Source organism: Pithys albifrons, chromosome 2 (assembly GCF_047495875.1).
Source record: "Pithys albifrons albifrons isolate INPA30051 chromosome 2, PitAlb_v1, whole genome shotgun sequence".
NCBI classification, from domain to species: Eukaryota; Metazoa; Chordata; class Aves; order Passeriformes; family Thamnophilidae; genus Pithys; species Pithys albifrons.
Genome location: NC_092459.1, coordinates 3,656,585 through 3,680,822, shown reverse-complemented (window position 1 = coordinate 3,680,822; position 24,238 = coordinate 3,656,585). Strand labels below are relative to the sequence as shown.

The following is a 24,238-nucleotide window of genomic DNA, read 5'->3' as shown; positions in this document are numbered from 1 at the left end:
AGAAACAGAGTGCAAAAGGAAACCTACGTATTATGTATGGCTAAGGGACACAGGTAGATGTTATATCGAACCCCCTTTTGATGAACCCTGTGATCATGCCCGTACTGGGGCACCACGACAAAATATAAAATGGGAAAAACAACAATATACTATAGAATGCTGGAATGTTACTCATGATGTTGATATCTGGAAAAAAATGGAAAACTACTTGGGGTTCTAGTATCTCGGAGCATTATAGCTATATTGGCAAGGTGCAGTGGTGTATACAGTGGACGGGAACAGAAGATCAGTCACACCTAAAGGTTTTTACCACTGAAACCTCTTCCAGGTATTTTCATACGCAGCTAGAAGAATGGAATTGTACCCAAGTATTTACATGCGACACTCCAGAGGATCAGATAGGACTTGTTCCCGTAAAAATGGTATTGAAGTGGGGATGTGAGTGTAGAAGATATAAACATTATATTACTATAGAACAGGAAGAGAAGGCTGTTAATTGTAAATACTCAACTGTACATAGCCCGGGAAATTTAGTATGGGTACTAGGACACGGGCAATGGACAACTCACTTGCCCTTAGATGGACTGATTACACAAATTACTTTAGGAATTCCTACATTATGCCCTTTTTGGAAGGAATCAAAATTAACTAAGGAAGAAAAACAACTACGAAGTAGACGAAGTGTGGATCAGGATTTGCAGGACTTAGGATTAGATAAAGAAGGTTGGCATGAACCCTCAGGGGGAGTTAAATTTGGGTGGGCTCTAGAATCTTTGTTTGCACCAGTTGCCTCCTATCGGAATAGGGAGATGTTGTATAAATTAATGGGTCAAACTGAAAGATTGGCAGCAGTAACCAGGAAAGGATTCAAAGCTATAAATATCCAGTTGCAGGCTACTTCTAGGATGACTTTACAGAATAGAATGGCTTTGGACATGATACTTCTCAAAGAACACGGTGTTTGTGGGTATTTGCATGGTAGAAATGAGCACTGCTGTATACACATCCCTAATGTTACTCAAGATGTCGAGAATGACATTCGTCAATTGGGACAAATCGAAAATAAGGTATGTGAGGTAAAAGAAGAAGCAGAACATAACTGGATTGGACAAATCTTTAGTTCCCTAGGAATCCAGGTCTCTGGTTGGCTCTCCTCGATTATACAGTATGGAATATCAATCGTAATAATTGTTGTGGCAGCTTTAATTGTTTATAAGTGTCTTTTAGGAATGATTATAAAAGAAAGTCAGCACACACGCCAAGTAATCAAGGCTGTCACTCGGAAAGAAATGATTATACCAGGAGCTTTGAAGCCTAATATGTCAGCTCCTCCGCCCTGTTCGGAGGCAACTATTTGAATGATTGAGCATCCTTGCGAAAAAGAAGCTCGAAGGATGCTCAAAAGGGGGGAGTTGTTACAAATATATTTGTAAATCTAATTGTGGAAGTAGTTATGCTAAGGTTTACGGGGTTTAACTGGGCCTGTGGTGAGGTAACTTGAAACAGTAGTGGGGGCCCAGAAACTATTGGGAACTTGCTAGGAACAGCAGGACAATAATTAAAGCAATCAGTGAAGTAAATAGAACCTGAGGAAGAAAACAAACTGTTGCTTAAAGATAAGATTAGAATCAACATATGTAAAAGGTTTGGTGATGGGGGCCTAATTAACCAGAATCCTGTGTTAGACGAGCGTGGTAGATTTTTAACCCTTGGAGACGGACATCAATTGTATACATATAACCTATGTAACTGATTTATGAACGAGACCGTGTGTCTTTGTGCACGTACAACGCTGTAGAAAAAGTATAAAAGCTGTCTTCAAGAATGGCTCGTTGGAACCCTGGCTTAGGACAATAGTCCCCAGGTTTCCCGGGCCCAGCAAATAAAGCACCGCATAAACTGATACTCTGTCGGTTTGTGTTTCTGTGAACGGGCAACAGGGAGATCCATCTGGAGTGCTGGGTGCTGTCCTGGGTGTCCCAATACAAGACAGAAATGAAAATACCAGTGTGAGCCCAAAGGGCCACAAAGATCATTGCATGACTAAGGGTCTGGAGTATCTTCATACAAGGCACAGCTGAAAGAGCTGGGAGAAGGTTCAAGGAATTTTTATTGATCAGGGTGCGAAAAAGACTGAGTAGTGCCCAACGAAAGCACAAGCAGCAGTGGACACACAAAACACACAGATTTTACTTAAACATAATATAAACACGCCCTATCATCCAGCCATGACATTTCCCAACACAGAAAACCTCCCAGATGGTGATTTTTGAAGGTTCTCATCCATTTTCAGGGGCAAGAGACTGATTAAAACAACAGAGCTAAGGAAACAAATACAGACTGGACATCTTTGGGGGGCGGTGGTCATAGCAGGCTTTGTGGGAGCACTTGGTTTCCAGTGAGAGGACAACTTTACTAGGGAAACAATAAAACAGACCAAGCACATCAAAGTCAGTTAGTCCAGTCAACAACTACAGACTACGTTGTTCCCCACAGCAAAGACAAAGTGTCCTATCCAACCCCAGTGCCTCTTTGACAAAACAGCTCCCACTGCCAGCCAGCACAGCAGTGCTGCCTGCATGAGGCATTCAGTCACTGCTGCCATACGGGGACTCTCCACATCCCCAGACCTTATACAACTGGCTCTTCTGCAAACCACATCCCAGCGCCAAACCACAAGGGAAGGTTCCCAGTAAGCATGGCCATAAGACCCACCTTCACTGATTCTAAGCAAAGGGAGTCTTCAGCTACTCAGACTCTTTCTGAAGTTGGCTATTACAGATAAGTAAGGCCCTCTGGCAGCCCTAAACCAGAAACCAATAAATAAATGAAGGAAGAGTGAGAAATAGACCAAAATTCTACCCTGCCTGCATCTTCAACAGAAATAACCATGTGTCAGACACTCATCCAGCAAAGACCACAACCTCACATTCTTGGCACTTTGTTCAGGATATTACAATACTCTCAGAATCCAGTAACCTTTCTGTACTAGCCAAAAAAAGATACAAACTAGATATAAAATACATCCAGTGAAAAACACATTTTAATAGTTTATAAAATTCAAATTAAAAAAAAGAGGATTCCTTGGATAACTGAAATCCTTCCTACATTGGGAAGCCTTGCTGAAACTTGCAGTCCAACATGAGGTAGCAAGAATTGCTGCTGTGTTCCATGAGGGTCTCTTCAGGCAGGTTTTAGGTCAGTTCAGATTCAAAGACATTTATTGGAACGTGAGCCCTGGAAAGTTGTGCAGCCTCCAGAAGCACCTTGGCAGCAGAACTGCAGTTATACCAGAAACTGAGCTTTGCTTTTCCAGTTTATTGTAACAGACAGTTGCTAGGTGCCTGAAACTTTATTAGTACTGTTAATTCCACTTGTACATTCATCACAGTAAACCCGCAAAGTTTAGTGTCCTATAAAACCAAGACAACAATTCTGCTATTATGCATGAGTATATACACAAAGTTCATAGAATCATAGAATCATAGAATCGATTGGGTTGGAAAAGACCTCCAAGATCATCGAGTCCAACCCTTGGTCCAACTCCAGTCCATTTACCAGATCATGACACTCAGAGCCACGTCCAACCTCAGCTTAAAAATCTCTAGGGATGGTGAATCCACCACCTCTCTGGGCAGCCCATTTCAATGCCTGATTACTCTCTCTGGAAAGAATTTTTTTCTGATATCCAACTTAAATTTTCCTTGGCAGAGCTTAAGCCCGTGCCCCCTTGTCCTATTGCTGAGTGCCTGGGAGAAGAGACCAGCCCCCACCTGGCCAGAACTTCCCTTCAGGTAGTTCTAGACAGTGATGAGGTCACCTCTGAGCCTCCTCTTCTCCAGGCTAAACAACCCCAGCTCCCTCAGCCTCTCCCCACAGGACTTGTGCTCCAGTCCCTTCACCAGCCTTGTTGCTCTTCTCTGGACCCGCTCCAGCATTTCAATATCCTTTCTGAACTGAGGGGCCCAGAACTGAACACAACACTCAAGGTGTGGCCTCACCATCACAGAGTACAGGGGAAGGGTCACTGCCCTGGGCCTGCTGGCCACGCTATTTTTGATACAGGACAGGATCCCATTGGCCTTCTTGGCCACCTGGGCACACTGTTGGCTCATGCTGAGCTTCCTGTCAATTAGTACTCCAAGGTCCCTTTCTGCCTGGCTGCTCTCCAGCCACTCTGTGCCCAGCCTGGAGCGCTGCAGGGGGTTGTTGTGGCCAAAGTGCAGGACCTGCACTTGGCCTTATTGAACTTCATCCCATTGGAATCAGCCCATCTCTCAAGTCTCTCCAGATCCCTCTGCAGAGCCCTCCTGCCTTCCAGCAGATCGACACTCCCTCCCAGCTTGGTGTCATCAGCAAATTTGCTGATGATGGACTCAATCCCCTCATCTAAATCATCAATAAAGATGTTAAACTGGACTGGACCCAACACAGACCCCTGGGGAACACCACTGGTGACCGGCTGGATGCAGCTCCGTTCACCAGCACTCTCTGGGCCCGGCCCTCCAGCTTACAAAGGTATTTCATTTTACAGTAGACAAAGTTTACACTAGAGACAAAAGACCACAGAAGGTACAATCTTACCCTTATAACTATCATACTTTTCTTTACAACTATTTCAAAATCAGGTGCTCCTTCGAATTGCTTATCCACAGAAACATTCCCACTATTTGTGAGCAATAGGTGTTCCAGCTGTTTTAATAGTAATACCATAGTATATGTTTGGCCACTTAAGACAGATCTTAATACCAAGAAAGTAGTTCAGGTCATTAAATGCTGAACAATGAAACCACCTTCGTAAGTGTAAACATAAGTAATGGTTTTAAGAATGTTTTCTTTCCATTTCAACATCATATAATTCCCTGTTACCCTGACCTGAGTCACTGATGACAACCCATATGGTCTAATAAAGAGGCCTGGTGGACTCCCCATTGCCCTTTAAAATTCTAGTTCCTGCTCCCAAAACTGTATGACTTTTGCCTACAAAGCTCTCCTGTACAAAACAAGCACAAGGTGAGCACCAGGGTTTTGGCAACCAAAGACAAGTCCCTCCTGGCCAAGAGCCTCCACTGCTCCACAGCTGAGCTCCTTCCTCTGAATCGGCTCCCATGATTCACTCTCCTGTTTACACAATGACCATAATAACCAGTTCCCCCAAGATCAAAGCAGCCCTTTGGGGTACAGATGTGGGTTTGGTCTTCCTCAATCCGAGCAGAGAAGCACCTCACGTTTCCCACTGCCAGGAAAACCACTCTGAGTGAGCACAGGTGTTGTGCAAAAGGGTCCTTCCCTTCTGTTCACACCCCAGTAGCCACATCCAGCAGAGAAGCAGCCTTGGGACTGAAACCTGAACAGATGGAAACATACAGTATTTCCTACTTTCCTTCTCAAGGTGCCCAATAAAGCTGTATCACCAATGCAGAGTGGGAAACCCAAAGCTGTAATTCCAAGACATCCTAACCCGAGGATGCTGTGATAACATGCTCTTTTCTGTGTGCATTCACATGGTCCCTTCTCCCTGCTCTGCATGTAAGATTAGTAGTTATTTATACTACTGATGAATCAGATAAAGAAAGCAGCCAGAGAGAAAACTCTTTAGTGCCAACTTTCTGTAAGTTTATCTTCCTAAGATGTCTCACTGCAGGGTCAGAGACATAGCACTGCTCCAAATCCATCTCAGATCCACATATACACCACTGTTACAGCCTAGATCACACTGCTCAGTGAAGGTCCAAACCACCCTCATTTATGGTGCTTCAGTTCAGTGCAGAGCAGTCTCACAGCAAGTAATATAGATTTTTTTCCCCCATTAAAACTAAACCCAGGAATACTTCTCCTATTGCATGTTAATCTTTAATAGGCATTACATCCCTGGGACGAGACTAAAACATCCAGAACTTGCAATATGATTGTCAGGTCCCTCACACCAGAAATTTCCCCTACAGATCCACTCATCTTCCCCCTCACCACTTGCTGCTTTTTTGCACACAGCCAAAATCTGTCATGAAACCACATCCTAATATAATGGATAAACAATACAAGGCCACTGGATTCCAGTCAACTCTGAAGGCAGGGAAGCAGTTCCAAACTGTTATGAAACTGAACAAGGAAAGAATATAATTACCTAATGGAGACCATGAATTCTACACATATTTTACAGTGCAACCTTCAGTAAGTCATTAGTTTTAAGTTTTACCATACAGAAGAGCAGACATTTCCCTAAGCTGAGCCATCATATTCGTGTTCCACGTGGAAGACTTGCAAACAATTGAATCATAAGGACTACTAAAAGCATTAAAAAACACAAATAAGATGTTTTATCCTCACAGTAGCTCAAAAAGAAGGTCAGGTACCCTCTGTATGACTCGGGAATAGCAGTGACACACAGCAGAGCCATTTCTAACTCTGCCTCCTCCCGAGTGAGCCACATCAGTCGTGCCAGCTCCGTCCTGATAAGCCGCTCTGTACCAAAGCAGTCCCACTGCTTCCTGCTCCTGAAGCTTTGATCCTGTGTGCCAGCCAAGCAAACTCTGCTGCCACAAGGAAGGGATGTGGCAGAGGAGGTTCTCTGCAGTTTAAGATGATGTTGACCTCATTGATTCAAATATTGACTTACAGTCTTGTTTTATGCAAAATGCCCTGAGCCAAGGCAGTTAAATCCCTCCCTGACATCCGATCCCGTCAGATCTCAGAAGCTCAGCAGGGTCAGCCCCGGATTAGTACTTGGATGGGAGACCTCCTGGGAAATGCCGGGGGCTGTAGGTTCTAGTCCTGAGGACTTCACTGGCACTGTCCAAGCTCGCTCGGCCGTGGCAGATGAACCTCAGGACTGAAACGGTGGGGCCAGTTCTGCGCACGCTGAGCCTCACCTAAAATCCACTGCGCAGGCTGGAAGGGCACACCCACGTGGGGACAGCCCTGCCCAAATCTTCGTTTGCGAAGCCGAGACACACACACACACACACACACACACACACACACACACACACACACACACACGCCCTGAGCCATCAGGATTCTTGCATTAGTTTATAATACAACATAATGTCAATGGAACTGAAATATTTTCATGCCATTCTATGTACATTTTGTTTTAAGTGTATACAATTAATTCCAAATTTGCTGTAAACCGATTATTTCAGTTGCAGATTATTTTAAAGACAGAGATTCTAAATCTGTACCATTTATTAGTTCTGGTTGCTGGGCAAACAAACAATCCTTTCAAGCACTGAAGATGCCTTAAATACATACAAACACACAGTGCTGGACCCAAGCTGATTCTACATAAAACCAGCACAGCTGTGTCCACCCAGCCCCTGGAAGCACCACGAACACCCCGCTGTCACCCAGCAGGGGCTCAGTTTGGATGCAGGATTTGCTCTCTTTGAAGCAACTTCATGTTGCAGTGAGTAGGAATCTTCGCACTCACTTCAACACACTCCACATCTCAGAAAGCTCAGCAGCTCAAAGCAGCATTAAATGAGTGATGGCAATCAGCCACTATGATGCAGTCAGACCAAATTCCCAACAAGGCCCTTCCCACTTTTCCAGCACAAGAGCTGAGCAGTCAGAGCCCCATCCCCGCCTCAGTCAACATCCACAGTGCTGTGCCAGGGCAGATCAGTCTTCCAGCCCCAGCTCCCATTCCTCTACAAAATTTTAAAAAATCAAAAAAACTCTTTTAGAAGGGAATTTAAATATCAAAATCTCCTCAAAGATCAAGAAACTGTTATCAAGAAAATATGTAATTTTTCCGGAATAAAATCTATCTTTGCTATCACAAGTCACTACCAGAAAGGTGTGAGAGTTTACAAAATCTATTAAAAACTTACTAAGTACCCTCCAGTGCTTACAGTGAGGGTATTTTAAACTGCTACAAAGATAGCTTTGAGGAAAAAAAGAATGCAGTCGGAATAAACATGCACCATGAGAAAACCAGAAACAACCAAGCCAAAAAAAGGCAGCAAAACAACTTCAAAACATATTCTTTGTCTCACAACATCTAGTATCTCATTTGGGCCTTTGTTTCCCCAAACTCTGGCATCAGCAGCCCAGCCACTGTCAGCTTCCTATTTTGGCTAAATGCTATTTGCTTCAAGGAAAAAAGACTACCACTGGATAAAGGAACAAGCTGGAATAAAAGGGAGTTCTATTATTTTCCTGAAGTATGTGGTTCTACCATATTTTACCTTTCTAATGACAACTGAGACCTTATCTCATCCTTCCAGTACATAAAAGAGGCTTATAAGAAAGATGGAGAGACTTTTCCCCAAGGTCTGTAGGGACAGAACAAGGGACGCTGGTTTTAAACTGAAAGAGGGGAGATTTAGATTGGACATAAAGCAAGAAATTCTTTAGTGTGAGGGTGATGGGACACTGGCACGGGCTGCCCAGACAAGCTGCAGGTGTCTCATACCTGGAAACTTTCATGGCCAGGCTGGATGGGGCTTTGAGCAACTTGGTCTAGTGGAAGGTGTCCCTGTCTATGGTAGAGGGGTTGGACTGGATGATCTTTAAGGTGCCTTCCAACTCAAACTATTCTGTGATTCAGACACAAAAATCTTTAATTTTACCTATGTGTTGATAGACCACACAAACAAATGAATGTGTTGGTAACTGGCTTTAACAAGTTCTTTTTCAGAGACATCCTGTGAGTTTCACAAATTTTGTGTAATCCACAAGGTCTCCTGGATCCCTCACTGAAGTTTCTTACACTATTGATTTTACATTTACAGCTGGCAGGGAACTGTGCAGAGGCCAAACTGAAATTAACTTCAGCCACCAAACACTTCTCCCAAAAAATACCTTCTTGTTGCTGTGCCAGTGACATCCCAATAGTGAACTCTCAGACAGTACAATCCCCAGCCAGCCCCAGGTGCTGTTAAAAGACTGTGATAAGGCAACTTGAGTAAAGCTTTTCTTTCTTTATTTTCCTATCTTGCTGTTTTCCCTTAATCCATCTTAACTTGCTGTATGCTGCATTACCCCATTCTAGTACAAACATTTTCTGCTTCAAGCAACAATCCCTCTACATAGAGTTTAGCTAAAAAAAGGAAAATAAAAACAAAAATAGCAGTCTAGCCTTGAGATAGAACCAAGTCTCCTGGTTTTAGTCTATTAGCAAAAAACTTGTCCATCTGGAAGCTGCCCTGGATCTGCCTGGCATTTTCAGACTGGGCAAGGCAATGGTGCATTCTCCAAGAAATGACTCATCGCGCATTTTTAATAAAAAGTTCATGTTGAATTTTACAGCCCAGTAAGAATGGCTGAAATAATTAGGGCAATGAACAAATGAAAACAGTTAAAAACGTATGCTCTTCCTCCCAAATTATTTCAGCTAATGAGAAACTCATTGTATTTAAACAGCCACCAGCCTCCCGCATTGGCTCAGGTACAATTAGCAGGATACTTTGAGAATCAAAGCAAACAGCCCAGCAGAAACCCTGCCCAGCAGCCTCTCCTGAGAGACACAAACCGCACAGGCCTCATTTGGCTACTCCAGGCTCCTGTAATTTTCTGGAGTGCATTGCAGTGCTTACCATTGTGTATGAGAGAACACAACTGAAAATTAAACATTTGTCAATTTTCACTTTTCTAAAGCAAATCATCTCCACAAACACCGTGGTAATTGCACAACTCTACCCTGTAGATGATACGTCACCATTACCAGCCAGCCTGGAAAAAAAGCATTTTAGGGATACATCCTTCACTGCATGTTTATTAAATCAACTCTAGAAGCATCCCATCATGTCTCCTCCAGAAGGAGGACATATTATCAGAAATACTTATCTTAAACTCAGTCACAAACTTAATAAATGTTACAGTTGTGGATTTGATTCAGGCCCTCATTTCTATGAGCAGGAACTGCCAGCCTGCTTCCTTCACATCAGAAGACATGAAATGGGAGGTATTACAGTAAAATCTCTGCCACCTACAGTTATTTGATACTACTGTTTGATTTGTAAAGACAGAGGGGGTCAAAAGGTTTTGCCTGGGAAGTGACGTTAAGCAAAAAGTGATGGTTTGTGCTGCCTGTTATTTCCCTCAGTCTGAGCTGAGCTCACTGTAAGAAATCAGCCTGGGAATGAGAGGTGACACCTGCAGGAAAGGCAGCAAATGTCTTCACAAACAGAAGGGAAAAAATGCTACTAATTCACCATGCAGAGAAAATCAGGGCTCTCAGAGGGCACAGGGGACTGCACTTTAAAAAAACACACCACATTTTCTGAAGTCATGACTCATTGTTCCATAGATAGATTTACGCCTCTTCCTCTGTTCCTTCCCTGAAGTTAATTTTATAACATCTATTTGGCAAAACATTCAAGGTGAGTCACAAAATACCAAATTACAAAAGCTGTTAAAACAAAGCCATGCCAAAAAACCTCTGAAGAACAAAAGGATTGTATCTCATTTAGATTTTGTTCAAATCCATAGCACCAAATAAGCAGTGAAAGGAACACAGGGTCAACACCACAAGTATAAGTTTTTCCTTAAAGCCTCCACAAGATAATTAGCTCACAAAAATATGTTTGAAGCTGAAGACTGTTGCTGATCTTAGAATTTTTCTACAAAGTCATTCCCCTAAAGAAAATAATAATTGACTTTTATTAAAGTTTCCTTCCTTGATTATAGCTCCAGGTTATAATTCATGAGTTACAGAAACAGGAAAGTCTCTGAAAGCCTTTTGGGTTTAAACCAGAAGAAAACTCCTTTCACGCTCTGCAAAAATGCAGAAATGCTTTGACAGACAGACTACTCTTTGGCACATATCTAATTCTGAATGACAATTTGTACTTGTGCAAACATGGCAACAATCTGGCTTTGAAATAAATTTATGGAAACTTAAAAGCATCATTCAGAGCATGCACAAAGTGTTCCCTTCATCTTTAACAACAGACATGATGCAAGAGTCTGAATGGGCCCAGATCAGGATCTTGCAAAAACCACAAAATATGCTTAGCATTAAAAGAGGGACAAGTGTTCCTGTCTGACTCCATGCTGTCAGGACAGTTCATACTAACTGTGGCATTAATAAAGCTGATCTATGTTTTAGTGTGGATATTTTAGTCCATATCATAAACTGAATTGTTGATTGAAAAGTACAGAAAGAAATCCTTATGCAATGGATTTTTACAAAATGTTTGTCAACACAGCAAATGTTCAACAGCACCCTACAAACAGAGAGTTTTAAAGAATGTAAAATTGTATCATTAGCTCAATTATGTTCTAAAATTTCAGAGATCAATCCTTCAAACCCACATGTAACACGTATTTAGAAGGATTGAAACAATTCCTATTAAGATCTGACTTCAGCCTGCACAGCTTGCAGTGCTTCCAATCACTGGAAAACAAGGTTTCAAGGGACCTCTGGGGGTTACTTATTCCAACCTGGTCAGAGCAAGGTTAATCTCAAAGTCCTGTCAAGTTGCTCAAGGCATTTCCCAGATAAAAGTCTTGAAAGAACAGAGATTGAAAAGGCCAACCTGGGCACCTTTTCTGATACTTAACTCTCATAATGATCTTTCACATTAAATTCAATAGGAATTGAATTGTCCTAAACTGCAGCCACCGATCCAAAACTTTTCCCTGTGTCTCCACAAAGAGCACATCCCTCTCTTCTCCAGGCTACACCAGTTTCTTGCACATCAGTCTCCTGACCACTCTCAGCTCTCCAGTTTGGTTGCACTCCCTCTGCATTTGCGGGGACAGAAGAGCAAAACTGGACACAGAGTGGGGAACAACCACTCCTCATGACTTGCTGGCTACTATCCTGCTCATGCCACCTGGTAAACAGCAAGGCAGTTTGTTCCCAGATGCTGGACTATGCATTTGTCTTTCAGAAACAACACCAGGTTTCTGCAGCCCAAGTCCCCCAGTACTACTGCAGCACATCAGTCATCCCCCACCTCATTCACTGTGGGGGTTTTTGAGTATCTGATCATAACCTTGAGCACTTGAAAAAACCAGGGCTATGTCAGCATGCCCCTCTGCCTGTCCTCTTGATTCCCTCACAGTAATTCCTTCCCTGTACACCCATCTGGCTGAAACACGTCAAAGAGTAGCACCTCTAAAATAAGAGCTGCACTTTGGGGTTTTTTGCAGAGTCAACACTGAAACACCCAAATTTCAGTCCTTCCCGATAAAAGACTTCAGGACTGCCCCAACACTCTTGCTCTTTTAACCTGATGGCTGGCTAATCACCAAATATGCATCTTGGAAGCAGCTACAGCATGTGCTGTGTCTTGCAGAGCTAATTGATAGTAACACAATGATTGGTATTTGAAGAATTTGAGGAGGGAGCAGAGGCCTTACAGGAGGTTATGAAAAGCTGTCTGGGGCAAGGTATACCAGTTGCTGAGGTCAAGAGACAAAGCACCCAAAGCAAGATCATAGAAAGCTAAGCCTCACCTCCACTGTTCTCAATACACTTGCTTGAAGGAGTAGCTCAGAATTCAGAACCAGAGGAAATTTCCCTTAACTGTTCCCACATTTCACAACTACAGGCAAACCCTGGTGACCCAACTACACACACACATAAAAAAATGTAAAAAGAGGAGAAAAATCAGCAATATGACCTCAGCTTTTTCAAAAACCGAGGTCAGGATTGGCCACTTCTGTCGCTGCTCCGAACTGCAGAAGCACAACAGAGCAGTGAACAGCAGGATCCAGCAACCCTGTCTTGATAGGAAATCAGCACGGTCTCCTTGCTGCATGGAGATGGCAGGCTGCCTCTTATTCTACTGACAGCACATCTCCTGTTTCATAAACAGCTTTATTTCATCTACTGTTCACCCAGCCTGAGGCTTCCTGCTACTGGCTGTCTACCAGGGCAAGTTTTCTTCTACAAGCCACGTATTAGATGCTGTTTACATTGCAATCCACATACGTGTCTTCTAATTCTCTCTCAGGAAGGACTCAGTATTAAGACTGAAAGAGCAAACTCTCTTCCCACAAAATAAGCATCTAGTAAGATGAAGAACCATTGAAAATTAGAGGAAGCAATTTTATACACTCTTAATTGTTCTTTTACTTGACAACCACCACAGGCAGTTAAATGCCTCCCTGCCATCCGATCCCGTCAGATCTCAGAAGCTCAGCAGGGTCAGCCCTGGATTAGTACTTGGATGGGAGACCTCCTGGGAAATGCCGGGTGCTGTAGGTTCTAGTCCTGAGGAACTTCACTGGCACTGTCCAAGCTCGCTCGGCCGTGGCAGATGAACCTCAGGACTGAAACGGTGGGGCCAGTTCTGCGCAGGCTGAGCCTCACCTAAAATCCACTGCGCAGGCTGGAAGGGCACAGCCACGTGGGGACAGCCCTGCCCAAATCCTCGTTCGCGAAGCCGAGCCACACACACCACATTGGTAATTCCCATACAGCCCTACAGCACACAATGCACAGGAAATGCCTTCAAGCTCTCCTAGAGCCACAAAGGGTTTCAATCAAGAGAGTTAAATTCTCCTACTTGCACCACATCCTTGCCCAGATACTGGTAGGCAGTAATAGCAGTTCTTGTTATATTTAGGGTTCTCATAATGGAAATGTTTTAATGTAATGCTTTTTACTATCATCTTCCACTTCACAAACACTCCCTCCCTGTGCTGAAGGACAATGTATATTTTCAGTACCACATGCAGTTTGAGATAGGCAAACAAAGCACCACATTTGATTTTCAAGAGCAAAACAGGACAGTTCATAATAATTAAAAAGACTGCATTCTGCTGTTTGCACTTTTCAGGAGGTTCTGCTGTAGGTCTCCTTATCTACCATACCCACCATACCATGTGATGAACATATTTGCTTTTATCCTCCTGCCTACAAAAGCCTTGCTCACCTCAGCACTTCCACTGCCCCACTTGAAGGACAGATCTCATTTCTTCACCTGGTTTCAGGATAGCACTAACTCAGCTGAACTCAAAGTGTTGTTTGGGACACTGAGGTTTCAAACAAACAGCCCACCCACCAGACGGTCACCTGAAACCTTGTCAACACTCTCAGGCAACCTGCAAATCCTGCTAAATTTGTCAAATCTACTAAAAACTGAACAAAAGAACACTCTTCAGTTAACCACTTCAGAAGCAAAACAGGTGGGCTCTGCTTTTCAGGAATGACGACTTTAGTCACTTACAGAGAACAGTTTTACAGTGACTCCAGCAACCGTAGGTTGAAGGAATGACCCTGCACAGTCTCTCCCTACTCATTTCCATAGCACTGCCTGCTCCCTTGTGCTGGTCTCACAGTTATGGGACTCCAGGGTGTGTCAGCCAACTTTGCTGCCAAATCAGCCAGATGGTTCTCCTCCAGTTGGATTATTCTGGCCAGCATCTTAAACCAGATCACTGCATGGACACATGATCACTAAACCTTCCAAAAGCGAAGATTAAAGAGCACACTGATATCTGCATCCTCCAGGGGACTGACCATATCAAGAAATGATGGATCTAGTGTTTCTCCTGGAAGTTTGTTCTAGCAATCAATAACATCCCCAACAGAAACATCTGGATGTCACACGAGTGCAAACAGCAATGTGACTTACCTTATGTTTTAGGCAGGCTTATTCTAGTGAATCTTGCATTTACTGGTTTACTAAATAAGCCCAACTCCACAAAAGCATGTAAGTGATGGGAATGCTGAAGTCCAGACCCACTGTAGAAAATCAGGATACAGAAGGACAAAGCTGTATTTTTACATATTATGCTCAGTCATCTTGTCAAAACACACACAACATTACTGAGGACAACCAAGACCAAAATCCACAGAAAGACAAAATGCACCTCAATTACAAATTTTAGTTGTTTAGGAACTATTTTCTCTTTAAAGGTATTATTAAATCAATTAAAAATTGTAAGGTAGAGGCAAAGTTTAGTAAGAACACTTAGCTGGCTTAAAATGGATCGGGGAAGGTGAAAAAATAAGCACTTGAAAGATCAAAGAAATAAACGCGCCATAATCAGTTTGCTGGATCACAAACACTTGAGAGTAATTAAAATAGACCCTCACAAGAAACTTAGGAAACTTCAGCACGGACCAGCGCAAAGTAGCTGCAGGTTAAATTGGAAAAGGAAAAACACTCTCTGTTCCCTGGCTCCTGAAATGCAGAGCCATCCACTCTGTTGCCCAGGAGCTCACAACGGTGCAGGCACAGTGAGGCCATTCAAGGTGCTGACACGATGGCACACCTGGCTCAAGGGTTTCCTCGGCACCAGCCAGCTCGTCAGCTCACACCCACCAGAGCCTTGGCAAGCTGGAGACAGGCAGGGAACAGCTCTGGCCCTTTGGAGCAGCAGCCTGAAGTTATCTCTGAAGCACAGCCTGAAACTGCACCCACAGGATGACTACAGGAGAAACACGACTACACACAGAGCAGCCTTAAAACAAATCCACTCATAATTCAAGATACAAGTTCAGAGTTAAGTGATGTGATTCTCCTTTATTTCATGAAAATCAACAATTTCATTTCTTCAGGCAGCAAAGATGGAGACTTTTATCTCCCAGTTCCAAAGACGCATTGAATGGAAACAACTTGAACCAGTCTAAGAAGTTTGCTTTTATACTTTTCCCAAAAAATGAAGCAGCAATGCAACTTGGAAAAAAACCAAAAAAACAAACTAAGGGAAATTAGGTATACTGATATGTTATCAATAAATCCACAATTGAACTGGAGAGCTAAAACTGGAAGACAGAAACTTCTACCAGGCACGACTTTGCCAATTGCTGTGACTGTGCTGCAGCTGACACCACTGTAAGCAGCATCTGCATCCTCCTCTTGCTTCCATTCGCTCCTTTTGCAACCACGAGTTTAGTCCCAGTTTCTGGAGAGCCAGCCTGGCTGAAAGCTAATTCAGGAAGAAAGGAAAGGTTTGGATCATCTGGTTAGTACAAGACAAGGGGACAATACTCACTAGACAGAGGTAAATGAAGGACAAGATTTTACCTCAGTGCCAGCTTTAAAAGATCAAACTACAGACATAGTCAAAAATATTTGCTAAGGCTGACCACTTAGTAATTTTATCCAAGAGTGTCCTGGATTGAGCTGGCAAAATGCCAACTGTCCAGGACAGAATGAAAAGGGTTCCTCCTCCCCCCGACCAGCTAAGGGGAAAAGAAGAGGGAGAGGAAAGAAAAACTTTCAAACCAGGTCTATGCTGAAACTAACTACATGTATTTATACAGAGCAGAGAAAATTAAGAGGAAACTATAATATAACACACACTTACACAAGTTACATATATACAACAAGGAATAACTTCCCACTCCCCAATTAATACAAAGCAAAGTCTGTTACAGTAGATCTGTAAGTACTCTGAGAGACACATAGCAAGAAACAGAAAGAGTAACAACAAAAATGTTTCTGCTTCCCTGAATGCAAACAAAATGCAAGCAGAGGCAGCAGGAGCAGGGCCTGCTCCAAGACAAAAGCTGGATCACATCTGGCTTGTACCTCGGCCATGGCAGAACTAAGTCACTCCCACACACTGGATTTACCCCCTTTGAGATGATGTAGTATGGTATGGAATACAAGATTATTGGCTGGAAGAAGTCAGCTGTCAGCTCAGTCCAGCTTAAATCAGCTGACAATCCCAGGCCTAGCTGAACTTTAAAGCCTAAGTTTAGGCCCACCTGGCCAAACCCATAACACATTCCACCCCTTATTCCATACCGTATTACATCACTCATATCTTAGATCTATCTATTCCCACGCTTAAACAGTCCTTGTTCTTTCCAGGGCTGTCTTCCACCCCTCCATATTGTAGGCAATAGTGCATTAGGATGGGGTAGGTACTCCAGGCAGGAAAAACCAGTTCATCATTGGACACTAACACCAGTTTAGCTCAGGTTTTCTTCATCTGATGGTTTATGTCCTGCAACACAGAACTCAAAATGCAAGTTACCTTTTTCCTCAAGGTTAAATGTCCTTGAGGCACACATTGGGATCATCCCATCCCCTTCTCAGGGGTCACTATACCCTCATTAGGGTCACCATCCCCACACTGGGATTACTATCCCACAAACAGATGACTTGAGAGACTTCTTTAAATGGTAAGTCAGGCAAGTTTCCAGGAACTCAAGCAAAACTGTGTTATTTAACATTAAAATAAAAATCATTAGTAACTCCCATCCACAGAAATGTATTCACAGCATCTCAGACTTTGCCACTGCAGAAGCAAAAATAAATCAGACTACCTAAGACTGCTTAATTCCAAAACCATTTACATATATCTCTAACAACAAAAAGTATCATGTTTATGGTGATTTACTTACTGTTAAGAAACAGTGTAAGCTTAAGCCATTTAAATTATTTACAGTAATGACTTATCCAGTTGAAGCAGTAAAAGTGATAAAACTAATTTTTGAGGTTTTTTGACAGTACTATCAAATTTAAACTCAATTTACATTCACAGCTCTATTCAGCACCAAGTGAGGAGCTCCAACTGCAGCCCTCACCTGTAACACCACAGGTCACCAGAGGAAAATGGTTCACTTTTTAAATTATTAAAAATATTAGATTCTAATTTATTCTGCTGAAAGCAATCCTGCCTAATACCTTGAGCATGTTATAGGGAATATATATTCCTTTAAGAAAAGTTAATATTCTAAATTACCTCATTATATTTTCTCCAGTGTACTACACCCCAAAAGTGGAAAAATTTAACTCATTTGGCAGACAGACATACTGAGACTTCTCCTCCAGTCTGATTTAGAACTCTGGCAGTGGAAGACCTTAAATTTTTATTTAAAAATATCTACAGTGCATTGTTTTCTGTGTTCAAGATTTCTGAAAAAGCAGCATTTCATACTGATTTTATATGAAGAAAGACAATTCTGCATATGGCTAAAGCAATAAAACACAATCCCACCCAAAAACATTTGCTGGCATTAGTCAGGGAAAATAAATAGCTGTGCTGGCATCACATTATTCAAATGAACTGAAGTCTGAAGTTTATGTTAAGAAACACAGAATAATTTAGGGCAAAAGGAACAGTTATTTAACACAGCAAGGGATCACTCTGGAAGAGGCAGCTGGAAAGGCAGCTTTAGTGCTGCAGCTCTGCTGTCACCTGAGCATCGGGACAGCCACGGGCGGTGCTTGGGCTGGGCTGGGCCTGCACCATCACAGTGACAGTGCTGGGGAAAACTGTTCCTCATCACCACATGTCCAAGATAAAGGACACCAAAGGTTCAGGCATCCCTCCACAGAGAGCCGTGAACATTTTTAGATGGTTAGCAAATTCACAATTCAGAGAAGAAGAAAAAAGCAACATTATAGGAAGGAAAATTCTCAGTAAAGAAAAAGCTGAATACAATGTAACTACATTACAGAATGTAGGATGCCTGTTTACAAAAGACAAACAAACACCCACTTTAAAAAGGACAGAAGAAAAAGGTTAAACCCCTGCCATGGACCAGAAACATGTTTTAAGTGCCCAAGTGGCCATCACAGGTTAGATCAGAAATTGCTACCCTCCAGACCCACAAGCAATGAATTTCACTGGATCAACTTACCCACTTCAGTCAGGATTATTTCAGTCATTTTAAGTACTTACAGTGCTGTTCTTTCCTAACAAATCATTTTTATCAAGCCAGGGTGGGGAACAACCAGACTAGCAGTCATATGTGACAGCATCTCCAAGAGAGCAGTGCTGATGGGAAGAGCAGAGCTGTGACAGCCGGAGCAGGACAGACCGGGCAGCTCAGCCCCAGACTGCACAGTGAGTCTGACCACACATTTCCTGTGTTTATGCAACAAAAAACTACTACGGGGAAAAAAAACAAACCAAAGCACAGGCAGACAATGGAGAAAGCCAGTGAAGGTAAAGAGAATTCAAGTGGAAGATCCTGCCCAGCTGAAACCAAAAACTCTAAGAACTGTTAGGAAAACAAAAGAAACCCAGGCAGCAAATATAATTACACCCATGAGTGGAGTTACGTCTTTAATAACACATACACAGTCCTGAACAACTCTCCTCAACAAGACAAAAGCAAAATAAAAACTAAAATAATTATCTGGTAAAGGTGACCATCAGCTGGAATGACTGACACATGAGAAAAGTAGATGTAGAGAGACTTCCCAGTATGAAGCCACCAAACAATCATCCACCATTTCTCAAAAATACTGTCACACAGAATAAGGAGCAACTTTTGAAAAAAAAATCCTCACATTGAAAGCACATTAAACAGGGACTTCCACTGTCAGAGGCAGTTGTGGCTGGCAAAGCCACATTCTTATTTGCGTCCCTTTGCACAAGCCCCTGATGGTCCATCCCTACCTACAAAAAAGCTCTGGTGAAACCACAAACACCTCTGACAAAGCCCATAAATTACTAATTGTCAGACCATGGGTTTTGATTAAAAAGAAAAAAAATCTCCACCAAAGCCAAACAAGAACAACTTGCCATTTCAAACCTACTTTCCATATCCTTTTCCTCCCTACTTGCCCCACAGTCAGGACTCTCCCCGTGCAGCAGCTCGTCCATTCTTGGGAAAAAAAAACAAAAACAAAAACAAAAACAAACAAACAAAAAAAAAGGCAAGAGTTGAACGGTCAGAATCTCTTGCACTTTCTGATGTGATTTCTCCTCTATCTTGAGCCAAACTCAGTATCAATCCACCCTTCCCAGTTACAGTAATTTGGTTTCCCAGTAGCTCAGGCACCTCTCTTCCTGAGGTCAACTTCACATCCTCCTCCCTCATAGTTTTGTCTAGAGCAAAGAAACGATGGCAAGAAAGCCCTTTTCTCCACTTGACCAGTGCAAGTACAGTTGGTCATCATTAGGCTTATCAAGAACTCAAGCACAGAAAGGTTTAACAACTTGCACTTTTGACTGAGTCATTGTACTCTTCAATAAAGAGTGGTTGAAGTTCAACTGGACATCCCATTTTACATATTTATTGGTAAAAATACCAGCAGGACTGTTTGTCTATCCTATCCCATTTGCTTGGGGGGGTCCAGAATAGAGGTGGTTGGGGTTTTTTTGGGGGGTGGAGGAGGGAACAGGATTGTTGGGGTTTGATGAGAGTTTTGTTTTGTTTTTAAATGAAAGAACAAACCTTGAGGTAATGTTCTAATAGGTTGTTATGGGTTCACCCAGGTGGGCCTAGATCTGGGCTCTGAAGTCTGGACTAGGCCAAAGCTGTCAGCTGACTTGAGCTGGGCTGGGCTAACAGCTGACCTCTTCTAGCCAGTAATTTTGTATTCCATACCACATTATGACATCATCTCCAGGGAAGGAGGAACCAGTGTGGGAGTGGTTAAGGCAGTCGCTTCTCAGCCCTCCTCTTGGGAGGACGCACGATGCTGTCCCAGGGGGGATGGAGAGGACCAGGCCCACCACTGGCTCACAGGGTATCTCAGGAAAGTAAAATGTGTTGTTCTGGGTCTCTCCTTTCTGCTTGAGTTTGTCTCCCTGGGGAATAAGTCTTTTCTTAAGTAATGTGTAGTTAGGACAGTAGAATTTGTGTGTTTGTTAAGAAGTTGAGGTGGCGAACTTGTTGTTCCAGACTTGTGTGAGTGAATATTTGTACTCTCTTCTAATTGTCTCTTTCTTTCTGTGAAAAATATATGTAGTTTTAGTATAAATGCCATTTGAAGTTTTTTTTCCTTTCCTCTCTCTTTTCCTCCCTTTCCCTGGTGTTAGGAGGGAGGCTTTTCTCTCTGTGCTTGGGGGGGTTGGCAGTTGCTTATCTCAAACCAAGACACAGGTTCTTGTAATACTACTGGTGAATACTGAAACAATCTGTCACTGTCTCCACCACAGGATGTTAAAAGCTTTGTCTGCCTACAAACCCCTTCTAGATTGCCTTGCTGCCAACACGAAGATGAAGAAAGCAAAAGGCTTCATGCAAGTTTAATGTCAGAGGAACTTCTTTATACTTATTCTGTTGGCAATGAAGAACTATGTCTGGCTTCCTAAAGTATTCCAAAGTTATAAAAATTTCTGAAGGTCAGATAGAGAAAAATCCACATGTCCTGACTCATGAGAACCAAAAAAATCAAACCTCGTACAAATTTTTGGAAATAAAAAAGGAAGGAGCAGGCATATAGCTAAGAAGATACTGACAGGAGTTCAGTAGATTTCAGTGTTTCACTTTGGAAATTTAATTGTCAACTGTTGCTGGAGTATTTCTTTCTTAGTTCTAAAACTATGTAACAATTCGCTGCAAAGGGCCTCTGAAAATTTAGCTCAACTTACCTGATAATATGAAAGTTGTACAGTCAAATAATTTTGTAACTACAGTTAGGACAATTATCAGTTATTGAGCCACATAAGTAAACCAGACAGAAGTTACAATGCAGCAATACACAGAAATTTACCTCCCTCCAGATGGATACCAACAATTCAGTCAAATAAAGTCTTTTTCCCCTAAAACATCTGAATGCATTTTTTTCCTTTATATAATCTGTTTCTCTGGCTGTTTGCAGAGTCATATATTGAATCCACATGATTAATCTAGTACAGAAGGCAAAGAATTATAATGATGGGGGCTCAAGTGTGTCACTGGGCATTACCACAACTTCATATGGTCTCATGTGTGTCACCCTGACAACACCCTCTCTCCATCCTTCAGGCTCCTGAGTGACACGTGCTCCTGAAACACTAATTTCCAGCTGCTAAAGGAACATGAAAGAACCTGTTCCAAGCCATTTTGTACTTCTGCCCTTCCCCTTTTGGCTCCTCCAGAGTCACACTGCCCTGTTCTTACTTTTCCATAAATCTCAGAAATCCCTAAATCTGCCACAGATACTCAACACTCCCCTCTATGCCACCTCTTACATGTAAAATCACTTCCAAAAGCTGACATAAAATATCATCTCTTATCAAGAACCAGCCCTACTCTGACGCCAGTAATAAAACTATCAACTAATCAACTAATGACTTCTCAAGGTAAAATGTGAGGCCACCACTAAACACAGTGAGTGTAGAACAAGCTACAACTAGTTCTTTTTCCACTCTTGTTTTAGGAGATGTTTTACTGTACATTCCTCTCTGCTCTTGATCACAAGAAAGCAACACTTGGAAATCTGAATAAAGGACAACACTCCCAGAGAAAATTTGTTTAAAAAGCTCAGGGATTATTCCACAATCCTTTATAGAGGTTTGCCAGCGTTCTGGCAGGAACTGTTCTGTAACTGCACAGACACACAAACTGTTATGGTTATAATAATCCATGCAATAGCAATATTTGACACAGTGTGTGCACTCACTCCATTCAGTCCCCTCTGCAGCAGTAATAACATGCTCCTACTTGTTATCAGAAGAGGATTTCCTTAAGAAAAGGAAATTTCAGGAAAAAATATGTAAAACAATATATACATGGTTTTATACCATACAATAATCATATATATGTACAGTCATAAAGTGGACTGAGTCCTTTCTTAAGCCTTATACAGTAGACTAATGATTTTACTAACTCAGACACACCATATGTAAATCTTGAGGTATTTCACATTTCATCATTACAGTTTTTCACATCCCATCCTTACAGTCCGAGTTCAAAATGTTTAATTAGCATTACTAGACCTTTACACTTTAGGAACTACCATTACAGGCCACTGCAATGACCCGGACAGACACCTCTCACTTGCAAATAAGACAACACAGACCAAAAATAGACAGCAAGTTTTACCTATTTGTTATAGCTTGAGCAATCAATAAAGCATCAAAAAGTGAGCTCTTTAGAGTTTGGTTTGTATCAGAACTTAACACATCCATTTTACTTTATACCTTCAGAGTTCATTTTTAGTGTGCTTTGCCCACATTACGCAACTTTCACCGAGATGGAAACACCGAAAGCTCATTCTGGTAATCAAGAGAACACAAGTCAGGAGGAGCTTTTATCACTTCACTAACTGCACGTTTGATCTGCGCACCCTGCACCTCTTCAGTTTTACGCGTGATGGGGAGAAAGAAAAGCTGTCCAAAACCCAGGCATCCTTCCACCTCAAAACCTTGAATCCCTCTCTAACACAGCACAACGCACTCAGCACCACACAGAACACACGGACACCCCTCCAGAGCACGGGGAAATGATGCTACACGGGACCGAGAGCAAGGGGTGCAACAGGAGACAGCAAAGACAGACAAAATGGTCAGTGGACCTTTTTGAATGTCAGTGGGGGAACGGTCTGTAAGGAAAGAGAGTTGTCAAGAGCGGCGTTTAGGTCACTCATTCACACCTCCCCACGCCGACGCTCTCGCATTAAAAACCAGACCCAGCACAACCGACTGTTTCCAGTGTAAACCTGAACAGGCACACCACGAACACAGAACACCCCCAGTCGCCGCACACACACTCTCTTTAAGCCACCACCACCACGGTGCACAAATGGGTGCAGGCGCAGCCCAAAACAAAATCGAAAGGGGTGAATTTAACCATAGAAACTTTTATTCTCCAACCACGCTCCCTCCCAGCAGCTCCGGGTCAGTGTTCGCTGCACACCACGCTCTCCACACGGAACCCCACGGAAGCCCCGGCCCTGCCGCAGCCCCCCGGGATCGGCCTCTCCCGGGGGCGACCGCCCACCGAGCACCTGCGGGCACCTGCCGGGCCCGGCGGCTCCTCCACCAGCACCCGCCCCGGGGCACGGCGGGGGCTGTCCCGGGCCCGCGGCCTCCCCTCACACAAAGCGCTCCCCCCGGGATGGGGAGGGAAGAGGGGGCCGGTCCCGCCGCGCTCCCTGCCGCGCTCACCCATGCTGCGCCCGCCCGCCCGGGCTCGGCGGAGCGGCTCCGGGTCCCGCCGACGCGCTCAAGCCGGGCACGGCGGCTCCATCCGTGAGCGCTGCGGGCGTGGAAGGGGCGGCTCCGAGCCGCGGGCGGCCCGGGGCACAGGCGGCCCGGGGCAGAGGGGCCGCTCGCCCGCCCCGTCCGATCCGATCCGGTCCCGCCGCCACCGCCGCGCTCCGCTCGCCCCGGCTGCGCCCGGCCCCGCCCGCCGCGGGGGGCGCCAAGTCCCGCGAGAGCCCCGCGCCGCCGCCTCCGCCCCCCACGCCGTTGCCAGGCGGGCGGTGACGTCACCGCAGAGGACACGCCCCCTCGCGGGAGGTGGCCACGCCCCCTGCGAACTGACACAGACAGGGACACGGAGACACACACGGATGGACACACAGACACACAGACAGGGACACACAGACACACACGGACATGGACACACACAGACACACAGACAGGGACACGAAGACACACACAGATGGACACACAGACACACAGACAGGGACACACAGACACACACGGACATACA

General features: G+C 43.7%; 1 protein-coding gene across 1 annotated transcript in view; it reads right to left on the bottom strand.

The window, feature by feature from the left end:
* Positions 1-23,943, bottom strand: part of CD2AP (CD2 associated protein) — a 100,130-nt gene extending 76,187 nt beyond the window's left edge. The window contains exon 1 of the mRNA XM_071548242.1: positions 23,689-23,943. Within this exon, the coding sequence (XP_071404343.1) occupies positions 23,689-23,692 (4 nt within the window). The 5' untranslated portion in view covers positions 23,693-23,943. The remainder of the gene's footprint in view (positions 1-23,688) is intronic.
* Positions 23,944-24,238: the final 295 nt, after the last annotated feature.